This window comes from Syngnathoides biaculeatus, chromosome 12 (assembly GCF_019802595.1).
Source record: "Syngnathoides biaculeatus isolate LvHL_M chromosome 12, ASM1980259v1, whole genome shotgun sequence".
NCBI lineage: Eukaryota > Metazoa > Chordata > Actinopteri > Syngnathiformes > Syngnathidae > Syngnathoides > Syngnathoides biaculeatus.
The window spans coordinates 12665668-12693362 of NC_084651.1; the positions used below are offsets into that span (position 1 = coordinate 12665668).

The 27695-nt window shown below is 42.1% G+C and overlaps 2 protein-coding genes across 5 annotated transcripts; both read left to right on the forward strand.

Annotated features, from left to right (window-relative positions):
* The first annotated feature begins 922 nt into the window (after positions 1 to 922).
* On the forward strand, positions 923 to 21337 carry oga (O-GlcNAcase). Of its 4 annotated transcripts, none has more exons than XM_061838043.1 (19): positions 923 to 1432; positions 1792 to 1843; positions 1922 to 2019; positions 2124 to 2254; positions 4282 to 4453; positions 4526 to 4624; positions 4706 to 4990; positions 5080 to 5238; positions 5321 to 5508; positions 5589 to 5852; positions 5964 to 6167; positions 7478 to 7652; positions 10199 to 10252; positions 11483 to 11568; positions 15532 to 15636; positions 15763 to 15854; positions 18675 to 18867; positions 18951 to 19110; positions 20195 to 21337. In XM_061838043.1, exons 1-19 carry the CDS (start codon positions 1264 to 1266, stop codon positions 20329 to 20331), a joined length of 2823 nt encoding a protein of 940 aa, XP_061694027.1. In that variant the 5' UTR covers positions 923 to 1263; the 3' UTR covers positions 20332 to 21337. The 4 variants fall into 4 exon arrangements, with proteins under 4 accessions (XP_061694027.1, XP_061694028.1, XP_061694029.1 ...); XM_061838044.1 differs by having other exon boundaries at positions 5321 to 5505; XM_061838045.1 differs by lacking the exon at positions 10199 to 10252.
* A 1109-nt stretch (positions 21338 to 22446) lies between these two features.
* Positions 22447 to 26407, forward strand: npm3 (nucleophosmin/nucleoplasmin, 3). The gene is made up of 5 exons (XM_061838047.1): positions 22447 to 22659; positions 22854 to 22939; positions 23011 to 23130; positions 24366 to 24459; positions 25868 to 26407. Exons 1-5 carry the CDS (start codon positions 22587 to 22589, stop codon positions 25978 to 25980), a joined length of 486 nt encoding a protein of 161 aa, XP_061694031.1. The 5' UTR covers positions 22447 to 22586; the 3' UTR covers positions 25981 to 26407.
* Positions 26408 to 27695: the final 1288 nt, after the last annotated feature.

The following is a 27695-nucleotide window of genomic DNA, read 5'->3' on the forward strand; positions in this document are numbered from 1 at the left end:
TTCTGGAATTTGAATGCAAAACAAAAAGCTGCTACAATTAGCATTGAGCAGAAATATTCGCCATTCCTTGTTGATTCGGAATTCTCAGCTGCCTAAGGTTTGTTGCTGTGCTTCTTGTCTAATATGCTCAGTTCTTTGCAAACAAAGGATGCACGTTTTTGTTTTTTGTTTTTTTTCTTGAGCAGTTATTCCCAATCAGTGTGCCTTGGGTGCTTTTCAGATGTGCTGTCGGGAATTATAAAATATTACTGAATTGCTCAGATGATTTTCAAGAATGTATTTCATCTATTTATTCCAGAGAGACAAAGTGACAGACAAAAGAAATACACGCTCTTCTAGTGTTAAATATGACAACAAAACAACCCCTCAAAAAATTCAGTTTGTTAGGCAGACTGTACAAATTCCACCCCCCCCCGCACCGCCTCTTTATTTTTTAAACAGTACTGGCTCTCGGCTGCATTCCTAATATGGGCCTTGCAACCAAAGATATTTAACACTTATTAGAGAATTCACGCAATTTCGATTGTTTCGCTTTTAAGGTTTCGCTTTTCACATTTCATTGATTCTCATTGCATGATATTGTGTAACCGTGACCAAATTCGATGTGGTTAGTATGATGATTATGTATTTCAAAATAATAATAATGATAATATAACAATATATGAATGTGGTGCATATTTGAATAAAATATAGCATTATTTTTTTATATTAATATGTATTAACATCTGATGTCGTGTTTGCTTCCTATCTTTCCTGGAGATGGCCGCTATTTTTTTTTTTTTTACCACGAAGTCGTTTTATTATTGCTTTGGTGTTTGGCGTTAGGTAATGTGGACGTGAAACATCTTGCCGTTGAAGTGCATTTGTTCCGTTTTGTGGGTCAGATCTGGTTTTATCTAGTTCTAACCAGTTAGTCGAGCATGCGCACTAGGTGTAAACAGGAAGAACGGTGAAAAAAAAACCCGGGGCAAATCCACCAGAAAAAGACGATCGTAGGCTCGGATCAAACAAAAGAATATGTGCGGTGATTAATTTTATATTCGCACTCTGAAGTCATTTTGTAAAATCTGATCGAGATTCCGATCAAATTCGGCGCGGACAGTTGTGGATTTCGGCTCGCTTAAACCGAGTTTTTTCTCCTGTCTGCTTCGACCGTGACGCGATTGGCTTGCTCGACATTCCGTTAAAAAAAAAAAAAAACAATCTGCTTTTCTTGGGTTTCACGTTTTTTGCACACGTCGAGGGGGTTTCTACCATTTAAAAATGGTGCAAAAAGATAAGACGCTGGAGACGACACCGGTGGAAGTCGAACCGAGCCCCAGCCCAGTCTCGGGAGAGGCTTGTGCCACCGGTCCCGGCCTTTTGGAAGAGTCCGGTGGCATCAGCGTGGAAGCAATGGGCCACAGAAAATTCATCAGTGGAGTGGTGGAAGGTATTTTGAGTGATCAGCGTTTTTTTGGAATTGCAAAGCTGCAGAAAGTGGGTCAATCGATTTCAATAGGCATCATCCCCAGAAAACGAGGTTACATTTATAGCACCCATCTGTCTAATCATCAGCATTGCTTTTGTCCAATTTTGTACATTGACATAATTAACGTTAGTTTGTAATTTTTGTCGTTTGTGTTCCCCTGTACATTTCAACCGTGCTTTATGCTTGGAATATAATCACGAGCCCATTCAGTAGAAACCTTTTTTTGTCACTTGTTACTCGAGACAAGCCAAATGAAGTGACCCAATATGTGCCAATGTGCAGCATTTTGTGAAAACTGACATTGTGGTTTGTGAATGCAGGCTTTTATGGACGACCGTGGACAATGGAACAGAGGAAAGAGTTGTTCAGGAGGTAAAAATGAAAATGTCTACCTGCTTACATTGATCATTTGTGCATGGGTTGTAATCATTGCTATCACTGTTTTCACAGGCAGCAGAAATGGGGACTGAATACGTACCTTTATGCACCCAAAGATGATTACAAACACAGAATGTTCTGGAGGGAATTATACTCGGTGGAGGAAGCAGGTGACTGTTTAGAGCAAATGGGGAAATCAATGATACCCGTTACTAAAGTGTGCAATACGTATGGCCACTGTATTAACTATTTTCTCCCCCCAATTAACTCTCAGAACAACTTATGACTCTAATTGGAGCAGCCAAAGAATACGGCATTGAGTTCATTTATGCCATTTCACCTGGACTTGACATCACTTTCTCCAATCAGAAAGAGGTCACAGCACTCAGGAGGAAACTGGACCAGGTATTGTGATATGTTTGCAAAAAAAAAAAATGCCTCTAAACTTTTCTATTAAAGACAATAAAGCACTTAATAAACGAGGAGCGGTAGTAAACATTGCGTCAGGGATGCAAATTTTAAATGAAAACATCCACTACTGCTGTATTTCCTGACCTTTACTGAGCAAATGCACATATTGAAATAATCACAATAAAGATTAAAAACTACAAATGCCACAGTAAAGGCATTTTTACAACACACTTGGGACCGACCACCCCATTCATTGTGTATGTGCTCGGGAGTTTGCGCGGGTATGGAAGTAGATTAGTGGCAACAGGATTTGAATTTGAAATGTAAAGTGATCACATTTTCAATCGTTGTATTTCAGTGTAACTTTTCAATGTTAACAATTCAACTGGCTACAATTCACCGTCTGTGCCACTGGGCAGGGGTACTTCAGGTCAGAACTGAACACCCGGCCAATCCAGTTACGCTTTCTTAGTATGTGACGTCATATGACTAAGAAAGCGTTGCTCCAATTGGCTGGGTGTTCTGCCTGGTGGCACAGACGGTGAATTTTAGACAGTGAATTGTAGCAACTATTGATGAGAGAGTAATAGAGTGTGATCTTCGCCACGTTAAACATTCCAGCTTAGTAGAAAGTGTTAGGAACGCCATTTGAGCATGTGCAACAATAAAAATGTTAATAGCCTAGCCACACATCATTCACTTGTATCATGTATCCTCCACATTGGAAGCAGAGCCAGGGCTTTCCTGTGTTGCTACTATAGTCTCTAAACAAGCAGGAAAAGGCACAAGACCACTACTTGTTCAGTAGCCTAGCAACCAGTACCAAATATGGACACAGTGGGCCGTCCTGTACTTTGCCCTGTGATGAACTCTACGAAAGCTGTGCAGTGTGAAAATTGCTTTATTCTGGTGTATGAATGGCCATGGGTGGATACATGGGATAATTTTGCCTTCTGCCATCTCGTGGAAGAGCTTTTATTTGTTTTGCGTGCCACCCGCATAGATCGATGAACAAGTTCAGGTTCATCTACATTATTTGTAATGAATAATTTTTGGTCCATCTGATGAGTGGTTGGGGATCACTTCCCCAATGCAATAAGTGTTTAAAAACACAGCACACACCACTAATGTAACAAGATTGTGGCAAGTAACCAGTCTGCAGCTGGTGCAGGAACCTAATGTTATTTACTGCTTCACTCAGTATTATGTGAAAAACTGCATCATCTGATGGACTTAAAATGCACAGGATATATGAATTAAGGTTGCATAAAACATGGGAAAATGCAAATTGAAAAAAAGTTACTCTTGTAATGATGGCTAAGTTGGGATCTAGTGAGGTGTGCTGGTGTTCGTTTGTCCAAAATGTGTTCATTATTGAAAGCATTTTTCCCCCTGAACAACTTCTTTTTCTTTTGGCTTAACCTGTTAGGGGTCGCCACAGCGTGTCATCATTTTCCATCTAACCCTATCTCGTGCATCCTCCTCTCTAACACCCACTGTCCTCATGTCCTCCCTCACAACATCCATCAACCTTTTCTTTGGTCTTCCCCTCGCTCTTTTGCCTGGCAGCTCCATCCTCAGCACCCTTCTACTAATATACTCACTCTCTCGCCTCTAAACATGTGCAAACCATCGAAGCATGCTCTTTCTAACCTTGTCTCCAAAACATCCAACTTTGACTGTCCCTCTAATGAACTCATTCCTAGTCCTATCCAAACTGTTCACTCCAAGCGAGAACCTCGGCATCTTCATTTCTGTTACCTCCAGTTCTGTTTCCTGTTGTCTCTTCAGTGCCACCGTCTCTAATCCGTACATCAGGGCCGGCCTCACCAATGTTTTATAAACTTTGCCCTTCATCCTAGCAGAGACTCTTCTGTCACATAGAACACCAGACACCTTCCGCCAACTGTTCCATCCCCCTTGTAGCCATTTCTTCACTTCCTTACCACACTCACCATTGCTCTGTATTGTCGACCCCACGGTGGCTAATATTATTAACAAGCTGATTTTCTGTCTGTAAGGTGACGCACTTTGGTTGCAAATCATTTGCCTTACTTTTTGACGACATCGACCACAACATGTGCCCAGCCGATAAGGAGGTTTTCAGCTCATTTGCACACGCTCAGGTGTCCATCACCAATGAAATCTACCAATACCTTGGAGAGCCTGAAACCTTCCTGTTCTGTCCCACAGGTATAATTTTACTACTTGAAATGTTTTGCTAGTCTATTGTGACCTCATTATTGATCTCGTCATCACATTCAGAGTACTGTGGGACCTTTTGCTACCCAAATGTCTCTCAGTCGCCCTACCTCCACACGGTAGGAGAGAAACTGCTGCCCGGGATTGACATTCTGTGGACAGGCATGTGTGACGCACCTCCTCACCGCTATCACTCCTGCTGCTATTTTAAGTTGCTTGCTCACAAAACTTTTCTGTTCGCAGGACCCAAAGTGGTATCCAAAGACATCACAGTGGAGTCTATCGAGGAAGTGTCTAAGATTTTGAGAAGACCCCCCGTGATCTGGGACAACATTCATGCCAATGACTACGACCAAAAGAGGCTCTTCTTGGGTCCTTACAAGGGCCGATCCACTGAACTCATCCCTAGACTAAAGGGTGTCCTAACTAACCCCAATTGCGAGTTTGAGTCTAACTTTGTTGCTATTCACACTTTGGCCACCTGGTATAAGTCGAACATGAACGGCGTGCGCAAAGATGTGGTCATGAGTACGTACAATCAATTTGTAGGGGGAAATTTTTTTTTTTTTTTTGCAATGGGATATCATTAAAGCGTCGAAATTCTCTTTATTCACCAGCGGATGGTGAGGACAGCACAGTCTCTATCCAGATTAAGCTGGAGAACGAGGGCAGTGATGAAGAACTGGAGACGGACATGCTGTACAGCCCCCAGCTCGCCCTGAAACTTGCGCTCACCGAGTGGCTCGGGGACTTTGTTGTGCCCCATCAGTACAACAGTAAGTGAACTGGTTAATCATTTGCTTCTCTTCTTACTCTCTGGTCGCAGCATCACCAAAGATTTTGGATTGTCCTCCCTAGGCCGACAGGTGCCTCAGAGCGGTGCCAAAAGTACAGTCATCGACGTGTCCTCAATGACCCCTCCCTCACTTTGCTCCGCTACCACGGTGACGACTGTGTTCCAGCAGCCTATAATGTCTGCGGCCATGCCGCCTCACCTACTGGAGCCTCACTCCATAGCGAAAACACCTGAGCAGGAAGAGGAGGTAGTGGTTTGGCTTTCAATAAATAAATGGATTCATCCACTCTATGAGGAAATGTGGTAAAAAGATTATCTTTCTTTGCTTAGATTTTGTCTGTGGAGGTGGAGAAGAAGGATTCCGATGACGAGCCCATGGAGATGGTGGTGGAAAAGCAGGAGGAGCCAGACGCAGAAGTAGTCTCAGAGCAGAAACTTGACGGCCCAGTGTTGGCTGACAAGATGGGAGAAGATCTAAAGCCCATGGACACAGACAAGGAGAGTTTGGCAGAGTCCAAATCTTCCGAAGAATCCATACAGGAGGATTCTGGGAGTGACATTGCCCCCATGCAGACTGACGATCAGCTCAAACAGGTGCCACGAACCGCTTTTAAAATCTTCACAACCCTTACCAAATATCACTGAATGTGTGCAGAGATGCGGTCCCCTCCTAAAAGAGTCTTGACCTTGGTTTCATCCATACAGGAAGTGTTTGTACCAGGTCCCAATGAGAAGCCACTGTTCACTGTGGAGCCGCTCTCTATCGAGGACCTGTGCCTGCTCGCGGAACTCTTCTACCTGCCTTACGAGCACGGCCCCAAGGCCATGCAAATGTTGAAAGAATTTAACTGGCTGAGAGCCAACAGCAGCGTCGTCAGCGTCAACCGCAAGATGAAAGAAGATGAGAAGGTTGGTTAAGACCTTGGAAATGTTTTTTTTTTTTTTATTTTTAAATCCTAGATCTAGCGGTACCTCGGTGCTGCCAAGCAAAATAGCAAATGAGTACTACCCATAATGTCCAAAGAGTGGTGCAGCAGTAACTAGAGATGAAGTGAAGAATTAGATTGTGGATTTGGGCGTGAATGGAAGCTGTTGCTTAAAGGTCAAGTGTCATCCCTATAAACATTCTAAAATAGATATTGTAATGAAAAATACATGTAACATTATTCACTTCAATATCTATGCGAAAAAATAAATATGAGCGGAGAGCACGTCATCCATGCGCAAAGTTGCGGGAGTGTCTTTCGACATCTTAAGTGGTCGCCATATCGGCTGCATCTACTGTCGCCATTGAAAACACGCCGTGGCCCCTACTATAGGAGACAAACACTCCCCTTCTGACACGGAAGGTCTTTTCGAAGAACAAAACATCTCCCTACCGAGTGAAGTTAACGGGGCAATATTACCCAACTGTTTTGAGCCATATTTAGATGATATGCGGATCACGCCCGATCCACCTCCGTGCGGCGGGGAAAAACACCGCCCGCGAGCGACAACAACGCTGCGGGCAAACCGCCTCCCCGTTCTATCCACTTCTGCGGCGGAGATGAGCCATCGCGGCCTGGTGCCGCAACAAGCCATCCCGCCCAACAAGGGCCACGCCGCGTCGAACCACTCCGGCTCGGCGTTGTCAACAAGCGATCCACAAGGCCTGCGGAGGCCGCCCTACAGCGGCTGCTGCATGGAAGCCCCTGATTTACAGATTACGCCACCCCCCCAACTATTGTTTTTTTTTTTTTTTTTTAGTAGCTGTATACACACCTACCTGTCATTTGGAACCCACGAAGCTCTCGTTCTTTGCACCTGTGCAATCTATTTTCCACGATGAAGCAGGTCTCTTGGAAAGTTATGAAGGGTAAATCCATCCTCCCGAGTGTTCGGGCAATATCCAGCAATGCAACAAGCAGGTATTTTAGCTAACACGAAGGAACAACGAGCTACCTTCCCGCAGATAAAACTAATAGAAACAAACGAGTTCGCTTGAGGGTGCTCCTGCCCCGTACGTCACTTCCCCCTTCTTGTCGAAAACAAATCCCTCGAGAGGATTTTCCTGGTGAGAGTTACAAAAAGCCCAATACTTCAAAATCATGTTTCGTGGTGAAAAAAGGCATGGGTCCATACCGGCTGCCGTTTTTTTTTTTTTATTAATAACATACTAAAAATCATGAATTTCATGACAGTGGCCCTTGGATATCGTTTGTATCACTTTTGTACCCCAGGTTGCAGAATGGCAGTTGAGGGCAGAGAAGTTTGAGGAGATGTGCTGCTCAGTCATCCAGATGTTCACGCGTCTGTCCAATTCGGCCAACCGCACCATCCTCTATGACCTTTACCCTTACATCTGGGACATCAAGAGCATCATTTCTATGGTCAAGTCCTTTGTCCAGTGGCTAGGTGTGTATAAACAAAACCACGCAACTCTATCATCTCAAGGAACAGGATTCATTTCACCAAAATTTCTCTGCAAGCATATTTACATTATTCATTCGTACATGCATAATAGGGCTGTGAATTATTCTCAGTCTGATTCGAAAAGATAGTATTGGTCATATACTAAAAATGTACTATAGGGTCGGAAAAACATGGCCAGCCATTATACAGGATAAGTGTGGCCTTAAATTTTTATGCTGGAGTATTTTGTTTCTCCACACAAACTTAAGATGGAGCACAAGGGCAAAGGCTCTTATTTCCTACGTACTTTTGTTGCTGTTGTTGTTTTCTTTAAATCTGACTAAATGCTGGTTGCACTGCGAGCCTCTCCCTATGTGCTCGACCAAATCCAAACCCAATGCCTTTGGGAAATGACCCAACAAGGGTTACTGCTGCTTGCTGTGTATCCAGTAACGTCACGACTGCATTCCCACAGTGAGCCACTCATTTCCATCTCTCTGTCTGCGGGGATGGGAACCTGTGGGGCATTCCCTTCCTCCACGCCCTAGCGCGCATGCGAGCTTGGACAGCAAGTTGATTCACTAACTGTGGAAGGCCATTCTGGTGCATAACGTAGACATTATTTATTTATTTCCAAATGCGGCTTCACAGAGGAGACTTAGCAATGAGGTTGCTTAGTTACCCAATCTGGATCAGGGTGGATTCAATCCCCTTGTAAAAGGAAAATACTGTACCAGGGGTGTTTATTTTCTTAACTGCATAGATTACAAGCCCTCTTCAGGGTTAAGGGGACTTTTTTTTCCTTCTTCAAATACATTTAAACACAATAGTGTTTTTGTATTATGAACAACAATAAATCATTAGTTATAAATAATAATAGAACTAATACTACTTAGATTTAAAATCCATGTAATCTAATACTGTATCGTAACTGATGGACTGTAATTCCCGGACTACAGAGCGCACCTGGTTACAAGCGTCACTGAATACATTTGTAAAGGAAATACCATTTGGTACATACATAAGCCGCAGCTGTGTAAAGGTCGCAGGTGCCCACATTGAAACTCACATTCAAACACGAGATGTTTACAAAGAAAGATGGTGGACAGAAAGAGTTTAACACCAATGCTAACTCTATCTGTAACGCTAACAGGGCTTGTTAAAATAAAACTTACCGGTAAATATCACCGAGACACGCCGGTAACACAGCAGCAACACAATAGCACAGCGATAACGCTAACGTAGCGCTAACGGGGCAGGTAAATTCACTTCTTCGGCACATATATTCCACCGGTCTCATTCTTACCTTTTCCGCTTGAGTGCCCCCTTGCGGGCGTTACAAAAAATGCACAAATTAGCTGCATCACATCATAAACCGCAGGGTTGAAAGCATGTGAAAAAAGTCGCAGCTTGTAGGCCAGAAATGACGGTACAATACTATTATATATTATTGCAGCTTCTATCAACTTTTCTTAAAACTGATACTAGATTTTAGCTTTGATGCGAGATCTGCTCTGCAAGGGGGTGTTTTGGCAAAGATACAATATATTCTGCCACACGTTGTATCCATTGTCCTGGGATTTAAAGGAGGCATTTACAAGTAATTCGGGGTATGCGGGGGCTGACCAATAATCAATTTGTGGAAAGAAAAAAAAAAAGCTCAAGTCATCTTACAATATTATGACCCTGAAAAATTAATGCTTCATTTGATTTTTAAAAAAAAAATGGACTGCAATTGCACCCGTACATGCATTGAAAAGTTACTTTTGCTTACAACCCAGGCTAAACTTGGTGTCCTCAAATTACAAAGCTTATCCCCCAGTTGAGACGCATCAGTTACCATGCTACCTTGACTCCCAGTTTTTATCCCGCATTTCTATAAACACAGGGCTTGGGCATATCAGAAAGAGCACAAATACCCCAGTAGGTGAGTTAATCAGCAAATGGTTGAATTCATAGTGAATATGCTGGGGATTGCTGTATTTGTGATACGGCCTTTATTTATGAGCAAGGATGATGCTCCCAGTGATTCCCAGTGGAAAGGTTTTTTTTTTTTAATTTCAGTTGAGGCCACTATTTTGGGCAACAATATTTCTTCTGTACTTGATGATGTGAGATGGTCCACCCTGTGTCAGTTGAGTAATACTGATTGGCATGAACATAAATGGGAGTTGTCCGATTGACCGAAGCACCAGCATGGCCTGTTGGTTACTCCTTGTAACCCGGTTTCATTTGCAGGTTTCTGGCCCATATGGTAAAGCTGAGGACTTCAGTACACAGCAGGCAGCAAACCCGCACCGGCAAAACCACAATTAAAAGGCTTTATGTCTTTTACTACTAAAGTGCTATGGACGAGTGATTCCACAAGCCCCCTCATGATCAGATATTTCTTTTTAACAACTGCTTTGTCATGTGCTCGATTGACTCCCCGTCTGGTCGTCTTGTTGGAAGCTGTGCAGCTAGCACTTAGTCGAAACCTCCCTGCTTACTGTACTGAGTGCAACTACTAATAATGACTTTCTACTGTTTTCTCCCTTTACCATGTACAGATGGAAGAATCCACAGTACAAGTTTCTACTGCTACTGGATCGACAGTGGCCGGTGTATGTGCAGTGCAGGCGAAACGGATTCATGCCTTTTTGTTGAATGCGACTGATAATTGTGATAGATTAATTGGAGGAAAGGAAGCAGCCCCCCAGCCCGGATGAAGTCACATTTTTGCGCAGCGATTTTGAGCTTTGAGTGTTAACTTCCAAATGTTCTCTTTTTTTATTTTATTTTATTATTTTTTCTGGCAGCTTCTCTAACTTGTGCTTTCTTTTTTTTTCTCTGACAGTAGGCTTATAGAAGTGGCTCAGACCAGCCTGATGCACCTACTCAAGGGAATTTACCTTTTGCTTCCAAGTCGCTTGATCCCACTCGTCCACTTGTGTAGTTCTGGTGGTTATGTCTGTGTCAGATTGGATTGGACCATGGAATGGGACTACATGGCATTTGTGTAATTATCTTATGCGGATGAAAGCTGTCAGAGATGCTTCCCCCCCCCCCCCCCCCCCCCCCATTGTGGGACATTTAATTGCATTAAGCTGAGGCAAGTTCAGCGTTCCTGGCCGTGGGTGCATCCGCTTGCTGTGTCGGAAGCACATTTGGCATCAAGATACGTTTTGTCGAGCCGTGTTAGGTCTTAAACTCCACTTGTCTGGTCACACGACAGGGTCTCTTTTCAAACTACTCACACAACGCAGCAGAGCCTGTGCTGTGTTTAAATAGCTGTTGTTATTCTGTAATTTACATTTAGCCTGCCCCTTTGGTTTTACGGCTTTGGAATAGTGCGCTACGGCTCCTCATGGGTCTTTGTGTTGACGAGTCGCGCTCCCCAGTCATGTGACAAGGCAGATGATGAGAGAATGTGACTTCACGCCGGGTGCTGAGATCAGCGGGGGCGACAGCAGCTGAAGCTTACATAGACTCAAGTATGCTGTCTTGTTGACAGTCTCACGGCAAGGAAAAGTAGCTGTTTTTAAATTTGGGGGGAGCGTGGGTGTGGGTGTTTTCCGCTGCATGAAAGTTGCGTCGACTTGCAGAGCGTTTTGACTTTGCTGCCTTGGAGTAGATACTGCTCATATTGTCATCACGTAAGCTTTAGTTGCTCGAGCCCTTTTTCATTGTAAAATAATTCAAGAGGCGCTGTCGTTTATGTTCAATGCTTGAATTCCGATTTTAAATTATGCCTTTGGAACCATAACTGCCCTTCCCTCCTCCCCACTATCTTAACCTGTGTGCGAGAGCCCCATGCTTTGGTAACACTCTCCGCTTGGCTCTGCTCCTAACAGGGTGTCGTAGTCAGTCCTCAGCACAATTCCCTAAAGGAGACCAAGAGCCGTGGGCCTTTAGGGGAGGTCTAGCAGGAGAGTTCCAGGTATCTAATGCACCGAATTTGCTGCAATCAAATTGAAAAGAAACTGTTTTAAGCAAAGAAGACAATGGTCAGTGTGTAAAGGTATGAAGGGATTTGGTCTGTCAAAGGTGAGCTGATTGTTAAACAGCATGGAACTGAACCCATTCACATCTTATGATGGTGTTCTTTTTTGCGGGGTGGGGGCAGGGGGGAGTCAATCATTGTGTTAAACGTGCTCCTAAAAATGAGCATCCAGTCCTGATTTTCATCCATTAGGATTTCTTTCAGCAACTGCCCAAGGAGATGCTGCTTTTCCCTTAGCGCACGCGGCGCATGCGAGCACAGCTAGCGTTTCTCCTTTTTATTTTCATGACATCTTGTTTCTTTGCAGGAAGTGCACAAATTCCCACGCCAGTTCTTTGCAAGCGCCCGCGTGAGCATCACAGCGCAAGCGAGTACGCATGCACATTTGCAATTGGGGAGAAAACTCCAGGATAAAACACAACTGTCCAAGTTAACAAGAACTCTCAGAACTCGGAGAGAAATAAAACTCCCAGGCTGACATACAATTGGCTAAGAAACCTAGCTCGTATGTGACAGGGTTTTTTTCCCCTGGAGTTCTCTCGGCGCACGCATCATTATTTTTTCTCAACAGGAGGGTTGCGCAGCGAAATATTGCAATGCCTTACTCAAGGGAAAGGAGCATCTCCTTCAGCAAGTAAAACCTTGGTCAGACCAAAATGGCTCCCTTGTTTAGTTGTGCTGTACGTGTAAAGCACACAAAAGTTGTGCTTGTTTGTCACACTGTGCTCCAAAAGTAACTATGACATTGAGGTGAAGTTTGCTGCGGTGACCCACTGTCAGATCAACAAGGAATGGGAGAGCCGACCAAAAAAAAAAAATATATATATATATATACATATATATGAATCAATAAAGGGTTGGGTAATGTTTGCATTTTGTAATTCCTAATTCAAGTGATTCTCGATTCTGATTCTTTTAGGGGGCTGGGTCAGAAGTGTTTGCATGGTTTAAATGAAGGGTGTCCAAATTATGAACATCCATTTTCTTAGCAACCCACAGAATAGAACATTTGACTCGGGGTTCTGTATACCCAGACCTGTGATGAACTAACCCAATTGAATTAATATTCATTTATTGTTTAAGGTAAAAAGTGTGAAACTTTTTCACTGCTGCCATTGGGCAAGCACGTCTTTGTACGTGATCTTCGTTGTTTTTTGCCACTTCTACTTTGTGGTCGCCAGAATTGACATTTTACTATTACATATTGAACGATTCTAGGAAAACAATTACATTAGTCCCTCTTCCAATCGGTTCTCGATGCCCGAGCCTGTGTGTATGTTGTGTGTATGAGCAGTTTTCTCAAATATATTTCCAAAGGTGTGAGTTTCAGTTCTTTGAATAGGATAAGGTGATTCTAGCATTTTTTTTCTTCTTCTTTGAAAGCAATTGAGCGTTTCCTTGGCAGTATTCTTGGATCGTTATACTGCTAAAATGTCCAACTCTTTTGTTTTCATCATCCTTGTAGATGGCAGATTTTTTTTTTTTTTTTTTTAAATTTTTTTTTATCAACAATATCTCAGTGCATTTCCCTTTTCATTCATTCTTCAATAATGTGAAGTTTACCAGTACCTTGTGCTGGAAAGCAGCCCCACGGCACCATGTTGCCACCTCCAAACGCTGGTATGATGTTTTTGGGGTGATGTGGTGTGCATTATTCCATCCAAGAAGTTAAATTTTGCTCTCATCCGATCTGACTATATTGTCCTAATATTCAACTGGTTTGTCCAAATGTTGTTCAGGAAATTAATTTCAGGCAATGAGCTTTGACGTGTTTTTTCCAACAAAGGGGTTTTGCGTGGTGAGTGTGCGTACAGGCCATAATGGCAGATTGTATTACTTAGTGTTTTCCTTGTGACAACAGTACCTGCTCATTCCAGGTCTTTTTAAAGCCCTCCAAATGTGGTCCTTGACTCTTGGACAACTCTTTTGATTATTCTTTGCACTCCTCTGTCAGAAATCTTGGATGAAGCACCTTATCGAGACAAATTTATGGTCGCCTGACTGGGTTTCCACTTGCGAAGTACGCGCCTAACCCTGCTCACTGGATCATTCAAAAGCTTGGAAATGTACTTGTAACCTTGCCATAGTGATGTTTTTCAACATTTACTTTGTGATGGTCTTGAGGGAGCTCTTTGCTCCTACCCTTCAGGAGATGTCTTGACTCACACTTTAGCAATAACACCTTTTTGTCAGCCATCAATTAGGACTGAACCATCTGATATTACCAGGGCTTGGATTGCTGTTTGACGATTGATAGATTTTAAGTCTTGTCTTGGCTTTCCATCCATTTTTGAAACTCCCTTTTCTTCATGTGTTCAAAACCTTTTCCCTGTGCCATTTCATATTTTTACACACAAACACTTCATTTCTGAGGTTATTTGTTCTACTTTCTTTGTATGTTTGGCTTACTTGAGTTGCTCCCAACACCAGGTGAATGCCACCTTTTGGAAGTCTATTTGGTGAGAAAATATGGTGACGCTAAGTTTCAGCTGGTCCGTGTGTGTGTTACACGCGCTGGGTTTGACCCTTCCTCTTGCCTAAATTTTTCACTTTTATATTGCAGCCATTTGCTAAATCATGCATTTTTCATTTTTTCCCTCCATAATGTAGTGCACACATCACTCCATATTGAGAGGGGAAAAACAGAATTGGTGAAATTATTGCACATTTATTAAAAAAAAATATACTGAAATGTCTCACAGCCATAGTACTCAGACACTTTGCTCTGACATATATTTAACTCTGGTGATGTCAATTTCTTCTGATCATCCTTGAGATGGTTCTTCACCTTCATTGCAGTCCAGCTGTGTTTGATTATACTCATTGGACTTAATTAGGAAAGCCATATAATACTCCACGCATATCACCACAAATGAGAATCACAAGGGCAAAGGAACAAATCCATGTTTTTGGGATGTGGAAGGGAACTAGAGTTCCCAGAGAAAACCCACACAGGCACAGGAAGTTAATGCAAACTCCACACAGGAGAGGCCGGGATTTGAACCACAGTGGCCTCCGTAATCCTTAAATGGAAGAGGTTTCGAACGACCAGTACCCTTCCTAGAGCTGGCCGTCTGGCAAAACTGAGCAATCAGGAAAGAAGAGTCTTGGTGAGAGAGGTAAAGAAGAATCCAAAGATCACTGTGGCTGAGCTCCAGAAATGCAGTCGGGAGATGGGAGGAAGTTCTAGAAAGTCAGCCATCACTGCAGCCTTCAAACCAGTCGGGGCTTTAGAGCAAAATGGCCAGATGGAAGCTTTAACTCAGTCCAAGACGTATGAAAGTTTGAATGGAGTTTCCTAAAAGAAAAAAAAAACACTTGGAGGACTCAAACATGGTGCGAAATAAGATTCTCTGGTCTGATGAGCACAAGATAGAAATTGTTGGCCATAATTCTAACTGGCATTTGTGAGGATAACCAGGTACTGCTCATCACCTGTCCAATAATCCCAACAGTGAAGCATGGCGGCGGAAGCATCATGCTGTGGGGGTGACATTTGCCTGTATATTAACTCAAAAGAGGGGCTCTACTTATTACCAACACAGGGTCTGAATAACCGTGATATTTCAGTTTTTTGTTAATAAATCTTTAAAAATGTCAACAATTGATCAATTGACAATCAATGTGGGGGCTGTGTGTGTATTGAGGGAAGAAAATGAATTTAAAGGATTTTAGCAAATGGCTGCAATAAGAGTGGGGACAATTTTAAGGTTGTTTGGAAACTTTCCGCGTGTGTATGATCTATATATATATCCTATCTTTTATAAGCACTTGGCTTCATCTTCCACATCCTTTTGGTTTAACAGTGGTTTCAGCGTACCAAAAACATAGCAAGACAGTCGGCCAAAGCCTCCTCTCGCTCACTTAGGAAACTTAACCAGTTTCTTTTGACACCCACAGAGATTATTGCCAATAGATGGGGCAAACGATCTCTTCTACCAGCCTCCACCATCTCTGCCAACTTCCAAAATCTATTCAATAAGGCCCTACTTTGCCAAAGATGAGGTGAGATGTTTTAAACATGCACGCCTGCAAAATTTCTTGTCCTTCACATTACCTGCTGAATGTCCTGCCCTCAAAAGTGACATCTTAATGGATCTTTTTTTGTTGTTTGTTTGTTTGTTTTCGCAGGCTTCAGTGTATAAAATCTGTAAAGAAATGTACTATGAAGGAATGGAGGATGCGCCTTCCTCTGAGCAGGAATCTGACCTCATTGGTGACAAGTAAGATGTCTCTTTCAAAGCTCCTTCATTTCTCAGTTAGCAAGTTTTAGAAATATTGTACCTTCTTCAGATTTGCTAGTAAATAACATTCAATTGCATGGTAAATCGTGGCGTCACGATCGCAAAATTGACCCCTCCGTACAGGGCACTTAACCATGCCTCCTGAAGTGACGTCACGCCACGTGCGCTCACGTAAGACAAACAGTAAAAATGGCAAATACAATACAATACATTTTGAACTGAGACAGACTCTATGCTTCTGATTTCATTCAAATCAACGATATATTATAGATTCTAAATACAATACTTTCTTAACTGAGAGAGACGCCATGCTTCTGATTTCATTCAATCATTCACACGTAGCAATGTAATGCTAGCGCAGAACGTCTCATTCATTTATACGAGACGTGTATTAAAAATCAAATTTAGGGCATATCTTCGTGCAAACACAGTCTGGTTAAGCTTCTGGCCGCGAGCCAGCAAGAAATCAATACGTTTGTGCAGTCCGATCATCGCTAAATATCGCTCAACAAAGAATAAGTGTGGCAATCGTTCGCACGTAGCAATGTTATGCTAGCGAAGAACTTCGAATTCATTTATACGAGACATCTATTGAAAATCAAATATAGGGCATACCTTCGTGCAAACACATCTGTTCCGGTTGATATTAGATGGATTCAGTTGATGATGCGGTCTTCTACAAAGTTTGATCCATCGAAGGCATTTTTCGTACTGGGTCTTCGGTTTTGGAAAGGGTACGAATCGAACTCCACCAACTAGCCTTTCAGGATACCTGTCGTCACTATTACAAAGTCTTAACCATATTTTTTGTTAAATAACCCAAATACGCGATAAAACGCTAACTAACCCTATACTGGACCATGCAATGTTGTCTGAGAAAATGGCGGGAGCAAAAACGGGCTTTGGTCTATGCAGATCTCTGGCCTCTGATTGGTCAGTGACGTGGATTGCGCAATATCCACGGAGGGGTCAATTCTGACTTCGATGCTATACCTGGAAAAGCCAACTTGTTACCGGCACTGAAACGATACCGCGGCAGACCATATCACTAAAAGGAGTGGAATAAGAACTGACAAAACAACTTTAAATACTCGGGTATTTTTAGGCAGCACGGTAGAGCAGCTGTAGAGCGTTGGCCTCACAGTTCTGAGGAACGGAGTTTAAATTCCGCCCCCGCTTGTGTGGAGTTTGTATGTTCTGCGTGGGTTTTCTCCGGGCACTCCGGTTTCCTCCCACATCCCAAAAACATGTATTAATTGGATACTTGAAATTGCCCGTTAAGTGAGATTGTGAGTGCGACTGTTGTTTGTCTTTATCTGCCCTGCGATTGACTGGCACCCACTTCAGTATGCCTAAGAAAATTTACATCCTCCCAACATGTTTTGTGGCACTAAAGTTGTCCTGTTTGCTGTGCTGTAATAATTTTTAGTTTCAATGTGACACCGTGTGTACAACATCGTCAGTAATGACCTGCCGACACAGGTAGTGTGTGAGGCAATGTAAACTTCTTCTGCTTAAAGATATAAAAAGCAATTCTTCTCTGCCTTGCGCCATCATACGGTAGCTTACAGACACACTAAAACATGTGCTAGCATACAAGCTAACAATATAACCAGTGTGTTCAAGTGTACGTCATTGGACATGTCACACAACAATTGTGCACATAAGGTATGCTGTCCATTTGGGAGAAGATTTAAGACTTTAAAGTGCATTTTACTGTAGCAAAAATATCGTACATATCATACATAGTTATATTAATACTGAATCCATGATTCACCAATTTTCATTATTCAGTGGGCTGTAAGGAATGTAACTCCCGTGAATAACGGGAGAACACCGCATGATTTATACATTTAAAAAAAAAAAAAAAAAAAGACCACCCTTTTTCAATTTAAACAAATATGCGGTCATCTGAGATGACAGGCCGAAAGGAAAAGAAGAAGATAATACCCCGTACTGCAAAAGGCATTTGACCTGAAGAATACAAAAGCTTAATACTATTAAATATACATTGCAGTCCTGTTTTTCCATTGCGTATAGCGCCGCGACACCGAAAAGCTGCATGTTTTTTCTTCTGCTTGGATATTATCTGGTTTTCCTTTTACAATCGGTGGCTTTTCACTCTTCTCATATTCCCCAATTTCCATGCAAATGTTTCTGTAGGGCACATCGTGTGGTGATGTTTTTTGGGCAATTAAAAATTGAAATAGTAGGAGGTATGTGATGACTCCCATGCAGTATTTTTTTTTTTTTTTTTTAATAATAGTTACAAGTTAGCCTTGTCGTTTTTTCACTGACTCCTGTCTTACTTTTATGTAACATTTGGATGACTACTTTTACTGAAGTCATACTGTAAAATAACTGTACAGTATTTGGCTATTCTCGCTACCTCTTGTGCTGAGGGATTCCATGCTATGAATCCTGCTGGTAACTTTGACACTGGTGCCTATCTAATGCCGAGTTTCTGTTAACGGCACAGGGGAATCCACTGCATCTAAAACTGTCTTTGCTCACATAGCCCCGTGACTTGCAGACTCTCAGGCTAATGCTAATGCATGCTAACGTGTTCGCAGGACTCAAGAGCTGTTCGGCAGCTTGAAACCATTTCATTCTTGCGCCTCCCAAACGCACACACACAACCTGTCGGAAGGCAGGCAGTCACTGGCTGATTTTTGTTTTTTTACTGGCCTTTAAGACACCATATCAATTGAGTTTATTTTAGGGGAATGGGGGGTTGTGTGTTTATGAATATGTATGTTTATATATGCACCTTTGTGTATATATAATGTGTTCTGACAGGTTGGTTGGAGGTCTTCTGTCTTTGAGCCCAGATTACGGCTTTGTACTGGAAGATGATGAAGGCATCTGCGGCTACGCCCTGGGCACCGTGGACGTCAAGCCCTTTATCAAGAAATGTGAGATTAGCTGGATTCCTTTCATGCAAGAGAAGTACCACAAACCTGACGGTCAAAAAGACCTCACGGAGGCTGAGGTAACTTGTTCTCCCCGCTTTGTTGCCATTGTGGTCCCATGACCTTCAGTTGCTTGCTCATTTCTCTGTTCCTCTCTCCGTAGAAGATGATTTTGAGTTTCCACGAGGAAGAGGAGGGTCTTCCAGAATCATTTTTGTCCAACTTCCCCTCCCTTATCAAGGTTGACATCCACGCCAAGGTCACTGATCCCAGTGTGGCCAAAAGCATGATGGGATGTCTGTTATCTTCCCTTAAGGCCAACGGTAAGTGGTGGCCATGATCACCACTCGAGCTATTATAGCTATAGCTGGACTATTGGATTACATTTCAGTATAATAGTAATAATAATTATACATTTTATCTTAAGTGCCTTTCAAGAAACCCCAAAACACTGAACAATAAAATATTGGTTAAAATCACAGAAAATTAAAATGTGACGACCCTAAACCTAGAACTGGTTTAGGCTCAGTAACCACCTGGCCTTTGCACATCATCTGGTTACGATGGAAAGATAAAGAAAGTTAGAAAGTTGGAAGTGGATGTCTTTTGAAGTAAAAAAAAAAAAAAAAAAAAAAAACAATTTCCGGCCTATAAGCCGCGACTATTTTCACACGCTTTCAACCCTGCAGCTTATGCAGTGATGCGGCTTATTTTGGGCATTTTTAATAACGGCCGCAAGGGGGCACTCGAGCTGAAAACGTAAGATTGAGAGCCGTGGAATATATCTGCCGAGGCAGTGACTTTTACTGGTATGTGTTGGGTTTTTTTTTCTTCTTCTTTCTAGCGTGTTGCTGCTGTGTTACTGCCGTGTCTCACTGATTTTTACCGGTATGTTTTTTTTTTTTTTTTTTTACCACTAGCATTAGCGCCACGCTCACGTGTTGCAGCTGTGTTAGTGGTGTGATACCGAGTCGGGGCTGTGTTTTTTTATTTTTTTTTTTATTATTTTTTTTTTTGTTTGTTTTTTTTACAGGTATTTTTTTTTTTTTTTTTTTTAACCGGTATGTTTTTTTTTTTTTTTTTTTTTTAATACCAGCCCTGCTCGTGCTACTGTGTTATTGCTATCGTAAGCTAAGGTATTACAACTTTGAAAACTCTTTGTGTGCACCGTCTTTGTAAATATCTCGTGTTTCAATGCGGGCACTTGCGGCTTTTACACAAAGGCGGTTTATGTATGTACCAAATGGAATTTCCTTGACAAATGTTCTGGGTGAGGCTTATAATCAGGTGCGCTCTGCAGGCCGGAAATTATGGTAAACGTATACGTTTTGTCAATTATGGTATTGCTGGACGTGATTTTGGAGACTTGTTTCCAACACACCGCTGTGCCTTTTCTGTCATCTCCAGGCTCCCAAGGTGCTTTCTGTAAGGTTCGCCAGACTGATAAGAGAATGTTGGACTTCTACAGTAAGCTCGGCTGCTTTGAAGTGGCCAAGATGGAGGGCTTTCCCAAAGATGTCATCATAATGGGGCGAAGCTTATGAAGCTATGTTATGAATACAGACTGAGTGATTGATTGCAAGCAGCAGTCATCAGGAACCTTCATAAGACACAGCTTTCATGATGGTTTACATGCTACGTGACTGTCTATGCTTGCAGGGACTCCTGTGGGTTTGTTTTTTTAAGCACTGCAAATCCCTGCACGGCCATGTAAGGATGATGGTAAACCAACACAACCAGTTGAGATGAGCCGGCATGGAAAGTGTCTTTACATCTGGACCCCAAACACTCGTACACACCCAGGAGGCAGGAAGCGCTGCCTTTTTTTTTTTTTTTTTTTTTTTTCGCCCCCCTCCCTCTGATCTAATCCAGCAGCCATCATCACATAGATATGACCCACGTGCCCTTGCCAAAAGTGTCAACAACATAAAAAAAGATGAAGCTGTGAAAAGAGGGCAGCGTGTCCGCTTGGACACGACGCACAATGTCACGCTCTCGCCGACTCATCGCTGCGCCACAATTAATCCACAGTTGACTATTCGTACAGGAATTTGGCGTTGAGATGAAACGCAGAATTTGAACATGCAAGATCATCGTACACCAGGGTAGATCTTTTAGGCAGTCTTCTTTCAAAGCAATAGAGAAGTGCTCATTCATGCTCACCACTTATTTTCATTTGTTTTTGTTGTTGTTGTTGTGGGTTTTTTTTTTTTTTTTTTTTTTTTTTGGAGCTGGTGAACATTTTGCCTTTTGGTTTCTTTGCCTTTCAAGTGTTGGGATTCTAACCCAAGACCTCAGTGTCTTCTGTGCCACTGCCTTCTCATCGTGATACAAAGAGGCTCTGGTGAGTTTGGAAATAGTCTCTCAGAAGGCCTACATTTATGTAAACGTAGACATTCACTTAATTTATGGAATTCTCTGCTTTTTTTTTTTTGTTGTTGTTGCCTCTTCCCCCAATTGTTTACTGATCTAAATCAGGGGTGTTGGGACTTTGTATTAAGTCCTCCACGGGGCATACAATGCATCAACAAAACATGTTTATCGCAAGGTATTATGTGGCCCACGGGCTGTAGGTTCTACACCCCTGTTCTAAAATGTATCATGGGACCAAAAAGATGTTTTGTTCCAACCCCCTTTATTGTAGAAAATGTGCAGCTTTTTATATTGGAATGACTGCTCTATTCCTTCCTGACCACTTTATCATGACCCAGCGGGCACATCAGATGGTTATCTGGGCTGCAAATATTTCACATTATAAAATAGTCCTTTTCCAACCTGAGTTACATCATGACTAGGACTGTCGCTTTAGCATCAATGGCTGCAGCTCAGCACCCATAAGATCGATTTGGTTGTTCTGTCCTGTCACCAAAGTGGCACTTTGTTTTTTGTTTTTTTTTTCTGTTTAATTCATGTTGAATGTGTTGCCTTCTGATGCATTTCTCACGTTTGTTGTAAAAACCTATATAGTGAAGAAACAAGCACTTTGGTTAAAAAAAATAAATAAAATGAAAAAAAATGTTTAAAAAAATCAGTTGCTCTTTAGCCTGTCATGGTAGTTATTTGGGATAACATATAACAAGGCACATAGATGAAGATGCATGCCACTCACCTCTGTGAGCGTGATACTGTAGGTACAGCTGTTAAATGCTGTCAATAAGTTATTTTGGATACCTTTATTGAAATGGGGTCAGGCATTATGTTTGACTGGAAGGAAAAGAAAACTTGGTGATCCCTTTCCTCAACAGGTATTCTTTAAAAGCCACCATTTGAAATGAACGCAGACTTACTTTTCACGATTTGTCTCGTAATTTTAGTCCCCATTTGATGGTGTTTTCTCCTCTTGACAGTGATGGGTTGTGACTGAGTGAAAGGGCTCATATTGTGTTGTACATTTACAGTAATGCAAGTTTAGGGGACGTTTACATGTAAAATTTGTATGTAAGGTTCATAATGTTGACAATAAACCATTTTAAATGATTGTGTCTCACTGCTGGTTCACTTCCTTTTACTTGGAATGGTTCTTTAGGCAATACTTAACATGTGTTTAATGTGTCTATATTAGACCACCTCTACAAGAAAGGAAGGCATACATGACACGTTCGGCTGAAGTTAACACAAGCGTGATGTGTGTGTGAGCTTTCGTGAGAGATTTGACAAAGGGGAGCCAGGAAACGTGGCGCGCGCAAATGACGTCACACCACGCTACAACCCGGCGACGTTTTTGGTGTCCCGAGAAAGGTCCATTTGGCTCAACGTGTTGTCAACACATCACTTTTCGTCGCGTCCTCCCACCGGTAGAATGTCTTTCACAGACGAAGAATCATCAGATGCCGGCCTTGCGGGTCAAACGAAGCTGGAGAGCTTCCTGTTCAGTGAGAAATTTCAAGTACTTTGAAGACACACGAAATTGTCTGTGTGTGTTAGCTTAACTCCTGGCGCGCACGTGGGCTCGGAAACCGCTCCTGGCTCCTAATGTTAGCGTTACCTGTACGTGATATTGCCACAAAGGTGGCAATGTGAGAAGTATTGTGAGGCTCTGCTTAATATCACTGTGTGTATTTTGTAGGTTGTGAGCTCTCCTCCAAAGTTCCCTTCTACTGCTTCCAAGGAGACGAAGACGACGACCAGGAGCACTTCATTGAGCTCCGAACGGTATAGCACGTGCCTTTTATAATACATAATTTAGTGCCTGAAAGGTTGTTCAAGACTGTGTGGTCCCAAAGGTATGTCTAGGGGAAGGTGCCCAGGAGGAGAATAACGTGGTGGAAGTAACAGCCTTGAACCACCAAGGAAAGACAACTTCAGTGCCCATTGCAAACCTTCATATCAACTGCTTGCCAATGGTGAGTGTCCTTTTTTCAAATTAGTTTTTTTTTTCTTACAATCATGTACAACCCCAAAAATATTTTTCTGACTACAGTACCACCATAATGAACACCATTATAACACAGTAACCAAGTGCGTATGAAAATGCACAAGTTTATGTACACTTTGAGCATGAACACTGTGCTTAAACTGTATTTGTCAATCTGCTGCTTTCGACAACGTGACTCCATCCGGGGCCCCTGGCCATCTTGGATGAGTTCACTCTACTGACGCGCCGTTCACTCTAATGCTTTTGGAGTTGAACAAATGTTCGTATGACTGTTAAAAGTGACGCATGATGGCTAAAAAGACTTTGGAAAGTTATCGGCGCTCATTCGATGTTGTTTCAAGAAACCGTTACGACAAGAAGTGTGCATTGAACGACAATATCGACCCGTATGCCTTGGAGAAACACAAATGGAGCACAAACAACTGTGGGCGTCGGTAACCTATTCAGACATCGTCCACTACCTCCTCTTCTCGAGAAGCGCTTATACCGTGGACCAACTAAAGAATTAGAAGTCTCGAGGCCTACAACCGCGTGATTACAGTCAGCGTTGTGTTAAATTATGTTGATTATACCAATGAAAGAGGTGTTGATTATTATTTTTGTTACCGAGAGTTAGAGAGAGGGAGAGGTTCGACTGGGATGAGTCTCAAGTGGAGCCCGCACCTTTGCGCCACTTCCACGGCTACATTTTCAACTCAACTCACGAAACGGCTAGTGGTGCGGTAACTCGTTCTTGCAAACTTATTATAATAAAACAGAAAATTCTGATTTTGGAGACGTGTATTGCATTCACACACGAGTATTGCGCTTTGCTGCTAGATCGGCTCTGCTCATAAGAGACAGCCACAGTTGTCCCCGTTTGGTTGCTCACTGCTCCGTTTTCTCGCACTGGTTCTTGATCACAGCTGGCAATCGAAAGAAAGGCGCTTTGCAACGGCCGTTTGAGCAACCGATAACATACCAGTGCGGCCCTATTCATACGCCTTTCTGAAATGACTCCTGCATAGTTACGTGTGTTTACGTGAATTCACCAAACCAAGATGGCGCCCACGTTCTAAATTGGAAGGTGTGTGACGTCAGTCGAAAACTGTCAATTAGTGCTCGGTCAAATGGCCTTAAAAATAAATCTCCTGGAAAATGAATGAATGATGGGAATTATTATCTAGATGATTACAAAACAATGTTTTTATCTATTCTTTGTAGGTGAGCTTGGGTGAATATGAGCTAAAAGCACCAGTGACGATCCGCTTGAAGGCTGGCTCAGGACCAGTGACCATCAGCGGCTTGCACCTTATTGGTAATACACAGTTGCCGAATGTTACAGAATGCCCATAAACAATATTTTGTTTAAAATAAAAAGGGGGACGGGGGATAGTTCCTTGTACCATGCCTTTTTATTACAAGCCCAGGCTACCAAGCAACAGAGGGGAAAATTGTCAATGCATTGGAAGTCATGTAAATCAGTCAAGTCATCTTATCAACTTTCTAAACTTATTCTACCATTTTTTTCTTACACATCATTTGCATTATCACAAAGTGAGGACGAGGTGTGGCTAGGAAAAGACCGAAATGTGCGATGCTCACTGCTCAGCTGTCGTGAAGTTGCAAAACTGCAACAAGTGATTGTGTTTTACAGTACACTTGTCACAAATGTCTGGCTGGAGACGCGTTACAGTTGAGAGTAACACAAGTTTGAATATCAAATTAAATAGCCAATCAATATGTCTGGAACTATAACTGAAATAATTCACACCCTCTGCACTGGAAATGAAATACGTCAGTGGAGATGGCATACGAGAATCGGGTCAGCTGTAAAGTATTAATATTAAGTATTTTTATTATAAAAATATTGTAGTCCCACAATGAGGTTAAGGCACAATCGCGACTGTAGGAAATATAATAAATATAGATTAGCATGTTAGTGAAGACATCTGTACAACTATTTGCACGAAATAGACATCATAATCACAATCAAGTGTTGCGTTTTAATTGATATTTTTGAGATCAGATTATCTGTACATTTTCTGTGTAATTTATCTTTACAAGGGTCGCGAGAGTGCTTGAGCCAATCCCAGCTCTAACCACGCACCAGATTGGTCAGATTTAATGGGCTTGTTTGTGGTTCGTTTTATAATGCTTGAAAATACAATTGGTAAAGGTGAATTAATCCATAGACACAGATATATTTAATGATGGGATGTCAAAATCTCACATAGTTGGATTCAGAATGCAACTGTCTGCTTTTACAAAATTGATGCCATTAAAACAATTAAATATTGTAGCCATAATTTATGAAAGATTATAGCTTTAATTATTCACATACTGATTCTAGAGGATTTTTTTAAAAAGTTTAAAATACTGTACATAAATTCACAGACTCATGAGACAAACTAAATACGTTTCAAAATAAGTTGGTGGTTAAAAAAAAATTAAGATGATGTTGGGTTCTTCTACATTTCTTTTGGGTCAAATTAAAGAACAGTGGTTCATGTGTGGCCCATAGGTCAAACTTAGCCCACTGTTACACCAGCCTAAATTCTTGTCGCCATTTGTTTAATTACAGTAGAAGTTGCTGATTCATCTTGCTCCTCTGTCTAAAAGGCTCGGGCAAATTAATCTCTGCTCTCGTGTCACTCCTCGGATGCGCCAGCTGGCCCCGATTTGTCTTGTGAAAGTGATTTGCTTTGCTTTCTTCTTCCGTTCAGCTTCAGAGGTTGAAGAATCGGACTTTGAGGAAGAGGATGACGAAGATGAGGATGACATGGAGGAAGAAGAGATCAGTCCCGTCAAACCAGCGAAGAAGAAGAAGCTGCAGTAGCCCTTGTGTTGGAGGGAGATGGTGTGTGTCCCCCCCCCCCCGATCCGTTTCAGGAAATAATTCATGGACGCTGTCGACCACGTTGGCACAGGACATTTCCAAACACCCATATCAGTTAGTTATATTAAAGATACTGCTCGGATCAATCACCCTCATTCACCGAGTCTCTCATTGACAGCACAGGACTGAAGTGTTTTTTGCTATCAAATGTTGCCTCTTGGTTTTTGTTGTATATAAACAGTACGTCACCAACAGTGATGAGATGGCTGTTCTAATTCAGTATTTTAAAAAATTAAAAATGTCATCTTCGTTTGCGTGTCACAGTAAGGGACCTGAGATCATTGACTTTTTCTCAGTCACAAACATTTTGTAGATGCAAATGTTTTTCAACATAAAATGTTAAATAAAGTTTTGTATTCATAAAGAATGAATCTGAAAGTATTTTGTCATTTCCCTTTCGATATGATCAGCAGTTAGCACCTATTTACAGTGACATTGTTTTCAACTGAGTTTGCTGTATTTAATTTTTATATTTAATGTTATGGTTCTTTTGATTTAATTTTTATTCTAGATAGTGTTTAATTTTTTTTTTTTTCTTAAATGGCGATTAAATTAACATGAGCATTTTCTGTTTTGCTTTCACAAGGCAAAAGCGCTGATCTTTATCCTCTGAGTTGCTTATTTTGAGTGGTGGTAATAGCGCCAATGTTCAAAAGTGAAGAAAGCTTATACAGTCCTGCATTTGCCCCCATGCGACCACCAAATTGTTTAATCCGGGCCACTGAACATTAATAAATGTTGCAATACTTGCTGCATTCAGCATTTGTTGGTTGACCGTGCTCCAGACTGTAACAATTGTATGTGAAATGTGATTCTTTTGGCGGCACGGTGGGCTTAGCTGGTATAGCGTTGGCCTCACAGTTCTGAGGACCCGGGGTTCGATCCCGGCCTGACCTGTGTGGAGTTTGCATGTTCTCCCCGTGTCTGTGTGGGTTTTTCTCGGGCTCTCCAGTTTCCTCCCACATTCCAAAAATATCCAACATTAATTGGACACTCTAAATTGCCCCTAGGTGTGATAGTGAGTGCGGCTGTTTGTCTCTATGTGCCCTGCGATTGGCTGGCAACTAGTTCAGAGTGTACCCCACATCCTGCCCGTTGACAGCTGGGAGTGGCTCCAGCACTCCCTATGACTTTGTGAGGATAAGCAGCAAAGAAAATGGATGGATGTGATTCTGATGAGATTGGACAGCGCCTGTCAACAGGTCACCCTTGAAGGTTGTTGACATGCGTAGCAAAATAAAGATTCTGATTCAGATCTCCTTTTTGGTTCCTTATTCGACTCATCCGTGCCACTGGGTGGCCTCACTTTCTTTCAGTGTAAGTTGCCCCGGACATCACGCAACGGCTGTACTATATTGTTCAATTGTGGAACCACCCAATAAAGCTTCCGGAGAGTGAATGTGTAGTTGCAGTTTATTCACCAATGATCGACAAGAGAACAGAGCAGCCTCTGTCCGAGCATTAAACGTAGTTAATAAGTTAGTCATGATCAAGTCATGAGTAATAACATTCTGGCTCTGTTCTTCATTGTATGGACCTTTGGGTGGAATAAACGTAAAGTACAGGACAGAACAGCTAATGTCAGTAGGTGATGTGGCATTCCTGGATGTTTTGATGATTGGCTGATACAGTGAAGAAAATAAGTATTTGAACAC